The following is a 15634-nucleotide window of genomic DNA, read 5'->3' as shown; positions in this document are numbered from 1 at the left end:
TGAATATTCCAATGGCTTGGACTTCCCAGTCCAAGAGCTTTACTTCCACAATGTCAAATTCCCACCTGCCTCCTCTTTGACAAGGGAAACAGTTCCCTCCTGCAGGAACGTGGCCCGTGGTCACTGTGTGCAATGGTGCCAAGTGGAAGAGCTTTTTCGGAATTAAAAAGAAGGTATTTGAAAATGAAAGCATTAAATGTTAATTGCCTGTCTATACTTTGGAATGGATTTGCAATGCTGCAATCACGTACACCAGAAAGAGGACATCTGCAAGGACATCTCAAATTCAAGGAGTCTGAACTGCGTCTCATCTGCCGTTACTGACCTGCATAACCTTGTATGCACTCTTAACACAGTGCCCTCAATCTGCTTTTCCAGATTCCCCCAGTTCTCCTCAGTACTGCCCTTTCACCTAGGCATATATAACTGTCCTTGCTGGCTTTCACTTATTTAAGTCTGTCCTCTCTTCTTCATAAATCCTTGGCCTTTCCTTTTGCAAAAGTAATGCCTCCTTCCAGCACCCATTCAGATAATGTTTTTTCCTCCCCTTCCTAGTTTCAAGAGAGGACGTTGTGATCCAGTCTCTCTTTTCATTCCTCGTAGAAATGATATCTCTAATCCTCCTCTTCTTCATCCCCAGAAGTCCTTCAACAGGCCCCAGATGGGCTTGGATTACAAAAGTCCAAACACATGAATATAAATTAAATGATCAAAGCAAGGACAATTTGTAATCAAAGAATTTCCCACAGTTTTATGGTGCTTTAAGAGGATGTAAATTCAACACTACTTCAAGTAATATAGAAGCATGATCGAGCTTCGAGCTTGAGAATTTTCCTGTAACCTATTTCAGTTGGAATTCATGAGCCCTCTATCCTTCAGCACAGGCTTGCCTCCTACTCTGCTGCCTGCAGACCATTGCTGCTGCTGGAAGTAGGACCACCTTGGGAGCGGCAGGCATGAGAAGAAGAATATTCTTCTTCTTTTAATTTAAAAATTTAAAGTTTTAAAGATTTAAAAAGTAGGAGCAACCCATGCTCAGAGGCAACCTATAATTCTCACTTCATCAGCATCAGAAATGCAGCACTGATCTCAGACAGCAAAGTCTGAAGCTTAGCAGGAGGACTCAGCACTCCTAATTTTTAACTCTAAGTTAGAATGATAGCTGTAATTGGATCAGCAGCACAGCTTACTGTCTTGTGCTAAGCTACCCTTGAGCAAGAGGAGACTCTAATTAATAGCTGGCATGGTGGTTTGCCAAGCTGTCCAGCAATGTAACTGTGGTTCCTCTTCTTCATGTGAGCCAGCATTCAGTTCCCAGCACCCTTCCCCAGACTGCTGCACAGTGAGTCTGTGGGTGGATATGGCAGACTCAGTCTGGGTTAAAATTAACTTGTCTTGTTAGGAGTACAAAACTGTTTTGGAAGACTGCACTTAAACCTGAATGAAGAAAGAACTAATGGCACTGACATCAAAATTACATGGTGCCAGAAGTCTTAAGGAGAAAGCAAAGGATGGCTACATGCAGATGCCCGCTTCTGGAACACACAGGTGCTACCTTCAGAAACAGACAGCTCGGCCAGTTTGTGCGGCAAGTCCGAGGTCCCGGCACCAGCAGGAGAGCCCAGGATGTCAGGTAAGGCATTGCGGCGGCCTGCCCTGCCCGATGCTGCGAAGTCTGTCACCAGGGGCTCCACATCAGTCATTGCTGACTCTTTTCCTCATAGCAACATCTGTAGGTAGAGCAAACAGAAGAAAAAAAGTATAGCCTGGAATCAAAACACTAAACAGGTCTGCTTCTTCAGTCTGGATTCTATTCACCAGATCAACACAACAGCCATGGGCTTTGTTTGCCCCAGAGGGTCTTTTCTTAGTAAAGCCATGTACTTCAATGCTGGGTGCTAAAGCCTTAGAGAAGAACCTCTGTGCATTTCATTATGTTGCCATTTGCACAACTGAGGAGCATAATGAGCAGTTGTGTATCTACAGGAAACCTGTAGATAAGGTCAGCAACAGACTGTTCTGTCCACCACTTGTGTGGCTTCTTACCACCCGAGCATCCCTTTCAAGTGGTTTTGCCACACTGCCATGGGGAAGGGAACTGAAACTCTGTTTAGTCATACTGTCTCCATGAACCATTAGCTTTTCTTTATTAGGAATCTTGTTTGGACTCTTATTTAGGATGTTATTACAACAAATTCCTTTCACGGGGAGTAAATTGTATAAAAAGGCCTCTCAACAAACTAAAAATAAAAATCTGCAAAAAATTTCTTAAGCCTACAAATACCAAACCACTTGCTTTCCTCTGCTTCTACGGAAATAACTAATTTGGTCTAACTCCAGCTCATGCACGTGCCTTTTCTGAATAAATAATGCAATCCTGTGCGTAAGAGAGCCAGTGGTGCTGAGTTTTCTCAAAGCTCATGGAATTGAATGTGAAAATTCCTGCTGATGAAAATGGGCTTTGGTTAAGGCATAGATATGTGTGAAGGATCACACCTCAGGGCAGCAGCTGAAGCGAGAGCACTTGAAGCAGAAGGCAGATACTTCATCGCAAGTAGCAGGCAAGGACAGTTTGAAAAACTTCCATTACCCCTGTTTTATTAAGTATCACAAAAGATTATCATACCAGATTTGCACATCATGACTTCCATTAATTAACACAGTAATTCCTAATAATTTGCCATTAACTGCTCAATCAAAAACAATACTTGCTCAAAAAAGTGCAGTTCTGTGTAGAGTGCAACAGGAATGTTGTGTCTTAGTGTAGCTATAGTCAGCACATTATGTAGGAAAGTGCACAGGTGGGGTTGGAGACCATTTGATGAAAGAGTACCAGCTTGATTGATGACTGCCTGTATTTAGAATAAGAATTAGATAGGCAAAGTTCAAAGTTCCATTTTTACTGTTCTTCATGTACGAAACAGAGCATCATGATCACCATTCTAAATTCCTGCTAGGGTTAGAAATTATTGGTACTCTCCTTTCATGGATAGAAAAACTGAGGCAGATTGTTAAATCAAACATAACCTATTCTGATGTGCAAGAAGGGAGCAGCAGCACTTCAATTACTGATGCTGCCCTTGTGCATCAACAGCAAAGAGCATTTTCCTTTTCTCTCTCAAATTTCTTTTCATGTGTGATATTCCAACTACAATAATAAATATTCTTAACTATCTCTATATCTCTGAATACTGAATAATAAAATAAATGAATCCTACTTGGCAGGAAGTGATGACATGAATAAAATCTGCACATCTGAAAGATGACTTGAACTAACAAATAAACAACTTTCTTTAAATAGTCAGTGATTAAAGGTTCTGACCATGAGATTTTGAAGTTCTCATCTTATGTCAGAGCAAGTCCAAATGAATCCTTTCCATAAGTAGCAAAAACATTGAAGCAATAGAAAAATTCGAGCATCCAATGTTGAGAAAATATACAAGATAAATGTATCACAATTCTGATTTAGGTACAGTATTATACTGTATATTCACTGAAATGAATGAGCTTGACACTTTACAAGAAATATCAAAATAAGGAAAATGAATCCAAATTCACAGACGCAGTCTCATGGGTTGCTCTTTTTTTTTTTTTCCTGAGTGTTCATATTCACTTAACTGTAGGTGTCCAACATATATTTCTTCAGAGTTGCAAGACACTGTAAAATACACTTCAGAACAATAAACACTCAGCATCTTCCTTTGCTGGATAAAGCTGTTAAGTTTCGTTCCCAGTGACAAAATACCAGCATGGCCACAGTGCTTGCACATTCAGTTCAGGTCATGTAGTTGGTAGTACAATGCAGTTCTGAGCTGACTTCTACTCATTTACAGATCGACAGACCAACATTAACGTTAAAACACAGCAAAGACCTTCTCAAGTCTGTCTTCTTCTTTTTTTTTTTTTTTTCTTTTTTTCCATTTTCCACCCCAGGCTCTCTCTCCCCAATGTAATCTTCCTCCAGTGCACAACACAAGGCAAAGATGATGAAGGACACAGTCTGACTTGCTTCCATGTACATGAATTTTGATTTATGTACTTGATTTAAAAAGCCTGCAGAGACAAATCTTGGAACATCTGTTGGGCAGAAAATCAGCCCATCATCTGTCAGACTGGTGGACGTAATTCAAATGTAGCTATCTAAAAATAATAAAAGTATACTGTCTTCTGAATAGCAGTTACCATTAAAAGTGAAGGTTTCACCTTCGCTTTTTTTTGTACCAACCTTCAGATATCAGAGATGAGGAGAAGGCTGAGTTCAAATGCTAAGGGCTTCTCACTGAGCTAGCACACTTCTAATTTGGACAGGAAAGTTCTGAACACAGACACTGACACTGTCCAAGTATATTCCAAAGATAAGGGACTACCCCAGCAGGCTTATAATTGATGATATAAATCAAAACTTTGGTTCATTTACGTTCACATAAATCAAAACGTAACTCCAAAGGTTCAACAGACCATATTCAAAGTAGCTTTCTACTGTACTATAGCCAAATGCCATTTCTTTCTTCCATTCTAAGAAATTTGTTCAGTTTCATCCTGGTGCTGTCTTAGAATAGTTTAGTTTCTTTGCTCTTTATCTGCCTCTAGCTTTAATTTTTTTAATATTTCCCTCAGGAAGTAACTACCTTTTTGAGGCAGGCATCTTCTTACATGTGTTATGTTTAGCACTTTTCTTGCTTCCTCACAGGGTAAATAATAATCACAGTGTGCAAGGCTGCAATTTTCCCAATGCCATTCCTCCTCCTGCTGGCAACATCTCCTGCAGCTTCACTGCACTCATTTTTCTGTACTCTTACCCAAGATAAATACACACATACCTTGCCAATGTCAGCATGCAGTTGCTTCTCTCAGCTTCTAAATTATTATCATGGAACATTATCATGTTCCTCCCATGTCACCACTCATTACACTACTGGCACACAGTTGTAAAAGAAGAGTGACAGATTGCTAGAGCAAAAGATTGCCTGCTTTCCTGTCTCTCTTATTTTATCACAGCAAGACCCATGTGGTCCAGACACTGAAAGGCACTGAGTGGGACATGAGTCACACAGGGAAGGTGGCTGTTTGCAAAGTGTCAACAGAGGAAGGCAGGTGGACTTCCAAAAAAGCCCTCCTCATTAAATTAGAATCCAAGGTCTTTGACTGTCGTGATAAATTACAAAAACTATGCCATCAAGTATTTCACCAGTACTCCATGACACCAGATTAACTTTGCTTATTATTACTGGGCCATGACACTGTGCTAAGGGGTTTTCAGGAGTGAGGAGTTAACCTTCTCCAATAGCCCTCCAAAATGCCTGCAGGACCACGCAGCTGCACAACTGACCACTCTGGTGTACATGGGAGTAGGAAGCGTCTGCTTGTGCAAACTGGCTACCAACAGAAGAAAAAACTGATAAGCAAATCTATCAGACATTCAAGTGTCCTCAAAGAAAACTACCAGCATGTTTTTGTCTATGTGAGACAGATAGTTAATCTTTGAGTCCTCCTTTGTCAGCAGCATTGTTGGTCTCTTTTGAAGGACAAGTCACAGAAGCTGATAGGAATTTGTTTAAATAAATGACAAAGGGAAAGAAAAAATACTTCTCCTGAAACAACTCATGTTGAGGATCAAGGGAAAAATGCTTTACAATGCTCAATTGTAACAAGTACTATGATCCACATTAAATGTCAGTGCTGTCTCTTCCTCATCCTCTCTGCTAGGAAGTAGATAAATCATCACCATACATGTTTGTGAAGGATCTTTTTCTCTCTGATCTTTTCACTGTCTTACACAGATTGAAAATACTGGTTTTGTTCTCTGTAGAAGGACAAACTATTCCTCAGGAAATGTCAAAAATGTTTCTGACACTGGTGTTGTTGGAGCTCTGCATAGGAGGCTGAACAACGAAACACATCAGTCTTTGCCACTCAAACACACTTTTCTCCTTTTGGAAACTTTTCTCTTAGATCTCTGTCTTTGTCTGCAGTATTGAACAGAATGGTGCACTTCCCAAACATTGTTCCTTTTGAATGACCATTACTGAGAATAGACTGGAAAAAAATGAAAACCCCTAAGAAGCATCTGCAAAACACAGTAGCTGTGTAATACTGCTAGAGCTGGACTGATCAATTTTGTGTTTTGATGGTCTCATGCTGTAAGATGCATTTCAGTATCCTGTGTTTATTTTCTTGCTTTACTTTTAAGCAGTAAGAGTGTTCTTCAAGCACCTTTTCCCTTAAGGTTTGTAGTTGGAGAAGTGTTTCAGTAAGGAAAACAGAAAACTTAATAGAACGAAGTACTTCTCACTGTAAAACCCAAATGAAAACCACTTGCTATACAATTGCCATGCTTTCACATCCTCTTCTGGTACTGCTGCATCCTGCTGGCTTTGCTGCTTTTCTCAAAGACATCAGAATAGGAATGTTCTCATTTGTGTTAATGTAATCCTCATGCTTAATGCTGAGGTAGCACTGGGCCAAAGAAAGGGAAAAAATTAAGAACAGTCATGATTTCAATGAAAACAGCTCAGGGATTATGACAATGACTAATAGTAGCCTGTGCTGTTACGTTATATTTTTTGTGAGTAGATTTCTGTTTCATGTTTTTCCCCTCCAATTAAATTTATAACGCATATCTACGCCTAGTGCTAGGAGACCACATGCATAGCATATCTCTATCAAAAACAGAAATCTTTATTGTTTTGGGCTTATAGACTTCTTAAATGGCAAGGTGAAAAAAATACAGACAAGTATACAAAAGTTAAAAATGAAGCACTTAGGCAAAGAAGTAAATTCTTTAGCTTTCAGGGTTTTTAATATATCACTGAAGTTGAAACAAGTTCCTTTTAATTGTCCGTGATAGATTTGGCCTTCTAGTACCTTTCAGGTATTCCAGGGCATCTCCAGCTCAAGTCCTCTAAAAAATTTGTAAGCTGTTCTCCCATTCAGAGAAAATAAATTATTTCCTGTCTCAATGAATCTACAGTGTAGAAACATGCCTGGATCCTTTTGCATCTTATATCTCAGCTGGGGGCCCATAAGTCATATGACATTCGCGGTATAACATCTGAAGGCTCAGTACGTTGTATAACAGGTTTTCATTCAGGGTTATTGGCAATGTACACAGCTGGACACAAAGCTGTGCTTTTTCTGCTCTAGGTATTGGGTATGCTCTGGGTATGACTTACTTTCCTCTTTGTTCCTTGGGCGATAATCTGATAATGTGCAAAAGTGGATCCCAGATGAGATTTTTGGAAATTTTTATCACTTAGTCCCAAACCAGTCAGCCCAAGATAGCAAGATTACACAATTCCTTCATTTCCTGCCCTGGTTTCAGAAGCATTGAGTCAAAGTCCAAGATCTTGATCATATTTTCAGGTGCTCATCAGTTTAGGGTATAGAATCTGAAAGCTTAGCCAAAGCTGCAGAATAAATAGAGGAGCTGACAGTTTGTATGCCTCGGTACAATTCTAGATATATCTTATCTGTGTTTTCATTAGAAATGGCTCAATATGGAGAATTAATTTTGTTAAGTATTAAGGACTATCACAAACATCTTCTGTCCAAAAGCAAAATATTCTTCTTAACCTCTACTTTCCCTTGTATGCAATACCTGAAAATCATCTATGTGCACTTGCATAGGTACAACAGTTGAAAGGACTGGTGTAAGACAGATTGTCAACATTACAAGGCATATAGGGTATGAAACCCCTTTCTATACAAATTAAATGAGATGGAAAAGTGACCATATTTGAGAGCTTTCTTATTCTTCATACTGGTATACTTTTGATTGATTTTCTGATCACTTCCACATGGCCACTATTATAGTAAAGAAAAGAGAAAAAAAGCTACACAACTTTTTAGTTGTGTTGCTTTTTTACTTCCATGCTACAGTAAAGTTTGCCTTCTACAAAGCCATATAGAGTAGAATAGGCTTGCTATGAGCTGCGTTATATGCTGGGTATGCATGGTGCTCTGATATACAGAAAAACAAATCACAAGACTAATAATAGCACTAAGTAATGGTACAAATGTCCTGTTGTGAAAGAAAATAAGGAATAAAGGGGAATGGGTCATGATACTGACAACTTAATCAGAAGTTCTCTACAGCAAGTGATAAATGAAGTGACAGTAGCTGAAGGCAGTCAATACTAGGCAAGAGAGACTATTAGTTTTGTTGCTATCATCATGCTCACATCATACTTTTTCCCCACATTCTCCCATCATTTTGTTCCCCAGCCTCTGAACTATGAATTCTTTGGGGGGGAATTTTCCCTGTGCTTTGATAGCTGTGGCCCCAGAGTCCCAGGGACACTTCCTGAAGCACACACGAATGCATAGCTATAAAAGCCAGCACACACATGCATGTCAGTACTGTATTCTTTATGAGATTCAGTGAGTGATTTAGTCCTCAGCTTGCTCTCCCTATGGAAGGAAACTGCTTCAACAAGCCACTCAGTGTAGCTGAAGCACCACAGAAAGCAAAAGACAGGAGCACAGGAATGACAGAGAAATAGGAGACTATGACTGTGTTTGTTTGTACACTGGGAGAGGCAAACTGAAGAGACAAGAAAGGAGAGCTCTGAAAAATTACTGAAGAGGGATGAAATCATGTAATGAGGAGCTCATCTGGATGGCAAGTTGGATGCAGGCAAGAACAGTAACATTTGGGGATGTTTTCAGAAGATCAGCTCCATTGGAGATTGCCAGCAGAACCTACAGATTAGCAGCAAACTAGCTAGGTAGTAGTAAAGCAGGCATTTATTTGCTTAAAAGATTATATGTACAATTATCCCAATATGCCCACATACAGAAAACCATGAGAGTCCATGCAAGAAAGAAGAGCTTACTTAACTACAGATTTCTAAATTTTATTTTTAGAAGCATAAATAATTTTGTTAACATGACACATGATAGAACATTTTGTTAACTGACGATGTAGTGTCGGTGATGGCCTCCATCAACTGACATTGTGTGAACTCCTCAAAAGAACAAGTAGCTGCAAGGTGAGCTTCTGCAGCAGCTCCTTACTAGGGAGCAAGGTCCCAGTCTGCAATATGTTCAGACTTCCAGAGGGAAGCAGAAGCAAGATTGAAGAAAAACCTGTCCTGCCTTTATAAAACTCAGTCCTTCTTTCCAGCTAGTTAGTGAGAAAGGAATAATGTATGAATAGCAGCAGGTAGCTGGCTAGGTCCCTAGGCTTTTAAACATGTAACAATTTCAATTAAAAAACAATACAAGCTCTCAGAAGCATTTTATAATTTTATTTATGCAAATGAAAGCTGACATTTAGTTTTCTTATCTTTGTCATGGTTAGGTAACATTTCATAATTATATTTTAAAACATATTAATCATTATCTATTTGTATGATTCTTCCTCCTTTGAACCTACTAGCTGTTTCTTTCATTTTTTTAAATAACAACAAATATTTGAAGTACTGACTTTATTGGTTTATGAGCACTTCATAAAACTACATAAGGCTATGTTCTGTCCTTTGTTACTGCAGCGAAACTCAGGGAAATTCAAACAAATAGATCTACACTGGCTTAAAAGACACACTATGTACATTAGTAAAGCACTTTTTCATATAGGCAGCGCTAGACTCAACCTCAGATTGAACTGGACTGAACCTGTAAAATAGTGCACCCTATGTACATCTGAGCTTCTTCCCTTTTCAGGGTCAACTGCACCTCACTGATGTGGAAACACTTGTGTTTAGCCAGTTTTGCAATTGCTTTCCATTATGCTTCTTTGTCTAAAGACAGGAGAGGATACTCTTTCTTGAGATGCTATGTATAGTTCATGCCTGCTGGATGTTTTGAAAGAGCTGAAGTGTACTGAAATCTAAGCACCAACTTGTCTCCTTATGCTGGAGTAAAACTCCTACTTTAGTTTTTCTTTTTTTCTGCATTCTAACTTCATAGTGCCAAACACACAAGGAGAAGTCACTGTTTCCAGACTAACAATGTCACTATTTCCAGACGAATAATTACTTGCAGCAGTTTTTTCTTCTAAAGGAAAAAATGAAAAACCTGAAGGGATATTTAGCATTTCATTGCTAATTGCTCATATAGGTCTGAATACAGTATTTAAAGTTAAAACAGCTTAACTCTCAACTCCTTATTGGGTAATCAAAGAACTAATGTACTACCAAAGTAGCAAAAGCTAATTTTATTTTCCTTAACAGCAAACTGCAACAAAACTTGCTTGTTATTTTCATGAAAGAGTTTCTAAATCTAACACTGGTCAAGTTTTTATTATTTGACTAGCTTCTTTAAAAACCAGATTGCAAGGCAAAGCGGATGACACCTTCAGATAATTCACTAGTGCTTATTGTTGATGCTAGCACCTATTCCACTCTATTCACAAAGAGCAAATATCAGTTCAGTAGCTGTTCGGACGTTTGATGTTTGAGTGAAATACTGGGGTGATGGCTACAAGACATGGCTCTCAGGGTTTCCATCATCTCAAGTTCTTCAGTTTCACCATGAAGTTCTGCATAACTATTTTCCCTATAGTTTATTCTGTCCCTCACTTGCTTCTTCTACCCACAAACGACTTGGTTTTCCTGAAATTTTCTTCTAGCTCACCCACGATTCTGGAAAACCCAACCAGAATACTGCATTTGGCATTCTTCAGTGGATAGGATGCTGGAAAGCAAAATGTGTTTGCTCAACTGAATCAATGTTTAGTTAGGTAATAAAATATTATTTTATTAGCTCAGTGCTAGTAAAAGGTCTTTGACTTTATAAATATAAGAGAGCTATTTTAAGATAATTCTAAAACACCATCTCACTTTGAAGGAGAATTAGTATACCCAAAAGTTCGTCCAAGGACATTTACCTAACTAATAAAAGATACTTTCTCCTCCAAAAAAACTCTGTCTCAACCACATCCTTAGGCCATCGCAGATGATGGAAAGAAAATCACTTTTGTTCAGTCAGCCCTCTGAAAAAGATGAACCAATGGAGGCTGCTGTGTTTTTCACAGTAATCTGAGGGCTTCCAAGTGAGCCCTGGAAGAAAACAATCACTTGGCATGTGAAGCCTAACACAAACATAACAGAGCTAACTCTGACCTGCAAGTCATCCTGATGCACTGAAGCCTCCTACTGCTCAACAACCCAATGGCTTTAACATTCACACAGATGTAAAGTCAATAGAACGTAAGGCTACCTTTTGTGAATTTGTGTTATACTGCATTTCTGCATTTTCTTCTGAAATTGAATTCTAAATCTCGATTCTCATTTCCACATTTTTCCCTTGCTCTGCACGTTACATTTATATTTTCCTTATGCTTTAGCATTTATTTTACTTCATTTACAATATTTCTTCAGTATCAAATTAATCATTTTTCATTTTTCATTTCAATTTCACTTTACACCAGGGCAGTGGGCAGAGCCCCAGATGTTCAAGAAGGGTTCAGACATAGGGTTTGAATTTCTGTGTGGAGCCTGTGTTGGACTCAGTGATCCTTGTGGTCCATTCCAACTCAGTATGTTCTATGATTCTAAGACACTAATGTAGGAATATGCTCTCTAACACTCAACAACACATCACCAGGAGGGATTTCTCCAACTCTGATTTGTGGAGACAACACTCATCTCCACTGGATTAGACACCTGCCTGTTCAGGCCCTTGGTGATTTGTCTACACAGAGATGATCATGGCTGATGTAATGGTCAGAGACTTTGGAGATCTGCGTGTGTATACAGGCAGAGAAGCTGAAAGTGGGGCAAGTCTTAGATTTACTCATCTGTGAGAAAAATATGAGACTGGAGTAAAAGCTTGTCTAAGTTTTCCACAGAATAGTGGCATAAATATTTGAGAGCATCTTGTCCCTAAATTTCCTGGGAATAAACCAGCTACAGCCTGCTGCACTGAATAACACTGCAGAAATAAAATTTCAAATTATTGAGAAAAAAAACCAAAAACCCTGAAACCACAATTTCTTGAGGACCAATGATGGAAACAAGTAGGCTGTATGATTAAACACAGTACGTACTAAGAACTTTTTCCTTGCAATTGATTTGGATTAATTTTACGCTCAGGTGAAGGGTTTACTGTAGCACTCAACTTGCTCTTGCCTTCCTATTTTTAGATGGTTCCATTTTTTTTCCTTCTGCAGCTCTCCTAAAAGCAATCACAGTGATTTATAAACTCCCCGACTTTTATGCTATTTCAGAGCATCTCCTTCCCCCAAGAGAATTGGCCTAATAGGTGAAATTCATACTGGTTATAAGGCTAAACAAGTCAGTGGAATTACGCTTGGGATTCATTTGGTTTAATACTTTAGCCTTTCAATATACTTCCATTTTATGAAAGTATGAATCAGCTCGATTACCCTCCAGTGCCCTTACTCTAGGATATTAAACAGCCTTACTGTCTTAGACCTTCACAGTTACAGAGTAGCTCGGTGAAACAGACATTTTGATCAAAATCTCAGTAAAATATACTAAGGAAATGGTTTTACGGTCTCACTGAGATTATTCAGCAATTGAGGAGAATTACTGCCACTTCAAAAAAAAGTGAGCTCTAAAACCAAATCTCTACCACCAAGTACTATGGCCTGCCTGTTATACAAGAATAAACACCAAACTGCCATTTCCAAGGCATGTACTGCGCTGGCAATCAGAAAATTTCCACATGATTGATTTAATATATTGTAAATTAATTCAATTAAAAGTACTTCTAATCAAGACAGATCACTCTCAGTCTTTTCCATTTTGGTACATTCTCCTTCAGTAAACATGCCTAACTATAGAAACATCTTTTAAAGAGCTTTAAATAAGAACCAAGCAAAAACACTTTTTAAGTCCCAAATCATGAGGCTGTGAAAACAGCCAGTACAAACAGGACACTTAAAAGTTTGCAGGGAGAAAGTGAAAAAAAAAAAAAAAAAAAAAAAAAAAGTGTGCTTTTAGAAAGGAATTGAATCAAGCATGGCTAGATCCTTAAGCTATTTTTAGCTGGAATGCAACCAAGCACAGAATTTTTATTTAACTTTCTTAATCTGCACGGGCCACCCATGCCTAAGGAAAGGTGGAGGGATGGAAACTAAAACATAAAAAAGACAACGAGTCTTCTTCCTGTCTGTCATACAAATAACTTCAGTTTGCAGGCCTGCATACTAGTTTACTTGATGAACATTTTACTTTTAAAAGTTCAACCATCAGCTTTCATTTGTCCTTTGTCCTCATTATTTTTAATTTAACATTTCTGTCTGCTGTATTCTGAAAAAAGTGAAAAATGGGTTTAGTTTTGACACATCAGACGAAAGACCTTCTCCCACTAACAACAGAAAAAGGAACAAACAAGACCAGTCTGAGAAAGATTTTTCCACTCAGTTTTTCTTCAGAGCAGAATTGGGTAGGATTTCCTACCGAGAGGGAGGGAGTTAAACAGCAAGCATGATGTCTGTGATCAGTCGGAAAGTTGAACAATGAGTGCCTGAGAGAAGCAGTTTCCAGTTGGCAACGGATTACTCTTCAGCACTGACATTTTGTAGCCCTAAGGCTTTATATTAAACTGGAATGCTGCCATCATAAGCTACCAGCATCCGCAGCAATTGGCCTATGTGCACGTGCATGTAACATGTTGTGTGGGATCAGGAACTGCTGAATGCTCAGAAACAAAATATTTCCCATCCACTTCAGCTAATGACCTTTCCTAAAATTTCTCCATGCTCTAAACATTTCCTTTGTTTTATCTTTGCCAGCCTAATCATATTACAGCATGATACCTGGCAGTGTAAATTAATTTTTTATTTCTTTTTCCAAGCAAATCCCTCAGAATTGAATTTTCCCCAATTTTGTCTTACTAAGCAGGCAGGGAGAGAAGAAGGAAAATAGATAGGCAATATCACTGAGCAAAATTTGTTTTTTCAGATGGATTTAAACCAACACAAACACAGTCTTGGAGGATGCACTCTAAAAAGATGAATTTTTTCCCAGAAACACAGAGACTAAATTGCATTGCTTGATGGAAGATCCAGGAGAGTTTTGTTTGCAGAAATACAGAGTTATGATTTTCAAAACAAAACCCTAGATATTATAATAACCGTGTTAGCATAACTGGGGCTCTGTTTAATGTTGTTCTAGCATTCCAAATATTTACTTTCTGTTTTGCCTCCTGGCATTTACTTCTCCATTAAGGCTTGCATTTTTGAAAAGACAAAAATAAGAAGGATGCTTGCTATGCTTTCCTGCTCAACGTATATCCTTAGAGACAGTGGATTCTGTTTTTCTAAACTCCAGTCAACATTGGAGATGAGTACAGCTCTAAACTTTCAAGTGAATCTGAGTGGAGAACTGCAGATGATGTGATTTCAGTCCACTGTTTTTTCTCAGATGATCACCTGGAAGAGATACAGAAGGCCACAGGGAACATGGGACACATTTTTGTTTGATTTTCTTCGGCACATTTGTACAGGCTACTTTCAAGTAAGCTGTTGCAAAGTTTATTTTTATTTTTTCATGAGTTTTTCTTTAAAAAAAGAAGAAGAAATAATTCAGATTTTTCTTAGTTGTAGATTTTCACTGAATAGCCCTCTATGCTGCACTAATATTCTGTTCCTTGTAATATCAGTCACTACAGATTTGTTCAGCAAAACAGAGGTTTAGGAGAAAGCTGATAAAAAAGAAATCTCTGCAGATATCACTCCACAAAAGACTTGCTCATTCATTTTGAGGGATTAAAAAAAAAAAAAAAAAAAATCAGGAATTGTTCCTGCCTTGAAAACTGTAAAAGTCATCCCAAAATTTTAAGTCCCCGGAATTCACAAGGACTGTGTGGAGAACCGACAGGGGAGGTCCAAGGCACGTAGTATTCTTTGTTCAGCTCAGAGTTACTTATGGTCAATGCCCCATCTCAGGCTCCTCCTGGCTATGGGGCACTCCAAAAATCTGGCAGTGATACAGGTCTCTCAGTAGGACAGCCATGACAGTCTGCGTGTGAAGGGCCACATAAACAGAGGCTTTCCCCAGACCTGCCCTATTAATCACTCCACCTCTCTGAAGCAGGAAGAAATGCATCCACAATAAAATTGAACCCACTTCTGCACTTCTCAAGAGAGAGCTCTGTAAAGCACTGGCACTCACAGGCAAAGAATAAAATGTGGACATAAATCTAGAGGTTCGGGTTTTTTTTTAATCCAACCACATTCATTATTCCGGATAGATACTTACTCTAATGTTTAAATGGAAGGCCTACGAAGACGAAGAAATCTTTGTTGCGTGTATGTAAAAGCTAAGCAAGAAGGAAAACATCAGCAAGGTTAGAAACTTTTGCATTTAAGAGTTCTTTTTCTGTTTGCCTAATTTGTTAACAGCAACACAGAGACATGCACAGCTCGTTAACTAAAGCTCCTTAGAAATGGTGGACATTTATGAAATCTCATAAAATAATTGTTATTTGGGTTTTTTACGCTTGTTTGCTTGTTTTATTTGTTTTGATTTTATTTGTTGTTGTTTTTATTAAATCCCTGCCTACAAGAGGTAGAGAATTTAAGTGACAGAATATAGCAGATGAGAGCATAAGGACAGCAAAATGAGAGCTCACAGGATAGCAAAAAGGGGTTACTGAGTATCACAGGAACAACTAAAACATGATCTCAGTGTCTGACTTTGAACTGACTACGGCTTTCCAAGGG

General features: G+C 38.6%; 1 protein-coding gene and 1 long non-coding RNA gene across 3 annotated transcripts in view; one reads left to right on the top strand and one right to left on the bottom strand.

The window, feature by feature from the left end:
• Positions 1–15634, top strand: part of LOC128078164 (uncharacterized) — a 231379-nt gene that overhangs the window by 92680 nt on the left and 123065 nt on the right. The gene's annotated exons all lie outside the window — the stretch shown is intronic.
• PKIB (cAMP-dependent protein kinase inhibitor beta) overlaps positions 1–15634 on the bottom strand; it is a 52297-nt gene that overhangs the window by 3786 nt on the left and 32877 nt on the right. Inside the window, exon 2 of one of the 2 annotated variants that reach the window (XM_052678021.1) lies at positions 1553–1730. In XM_052678021.1, the coding sequence (XP_052533981.1) occupies positions 1553–1703 (151 nt within the window). In that variant the 5' untranslated portion in view covers positions 1704–1730. The remainder of the gene's footprint in view (positions 1–1552; positions 1731–15634) is intronic. The other variant, XM_052678031.1, reaches the window with a different exon arrangement.

Source organism: Tympanuchus pallidicinctus, unplaced genomic scaffold (assembly GCF_026119805.1).
Source record: "Tympanuchus pallidicinctus isolate F22 unplaced genomic scaffold, pur_lepc_1.0 scaffold1, whole genome shotgun sequence".
NCBI classification, from domain to species: Eukaryota; Metazoa; Chordata; class Aves; order Galliformes; family Phasianidae; genus Tympanuchus; species Tympanuchus pallidicinctus.
The sequence above is the reverse complement of the archived record's forward strand: the minus strand, read 5'-3'. Positions and strand labels throughout refer to the sequence as shown.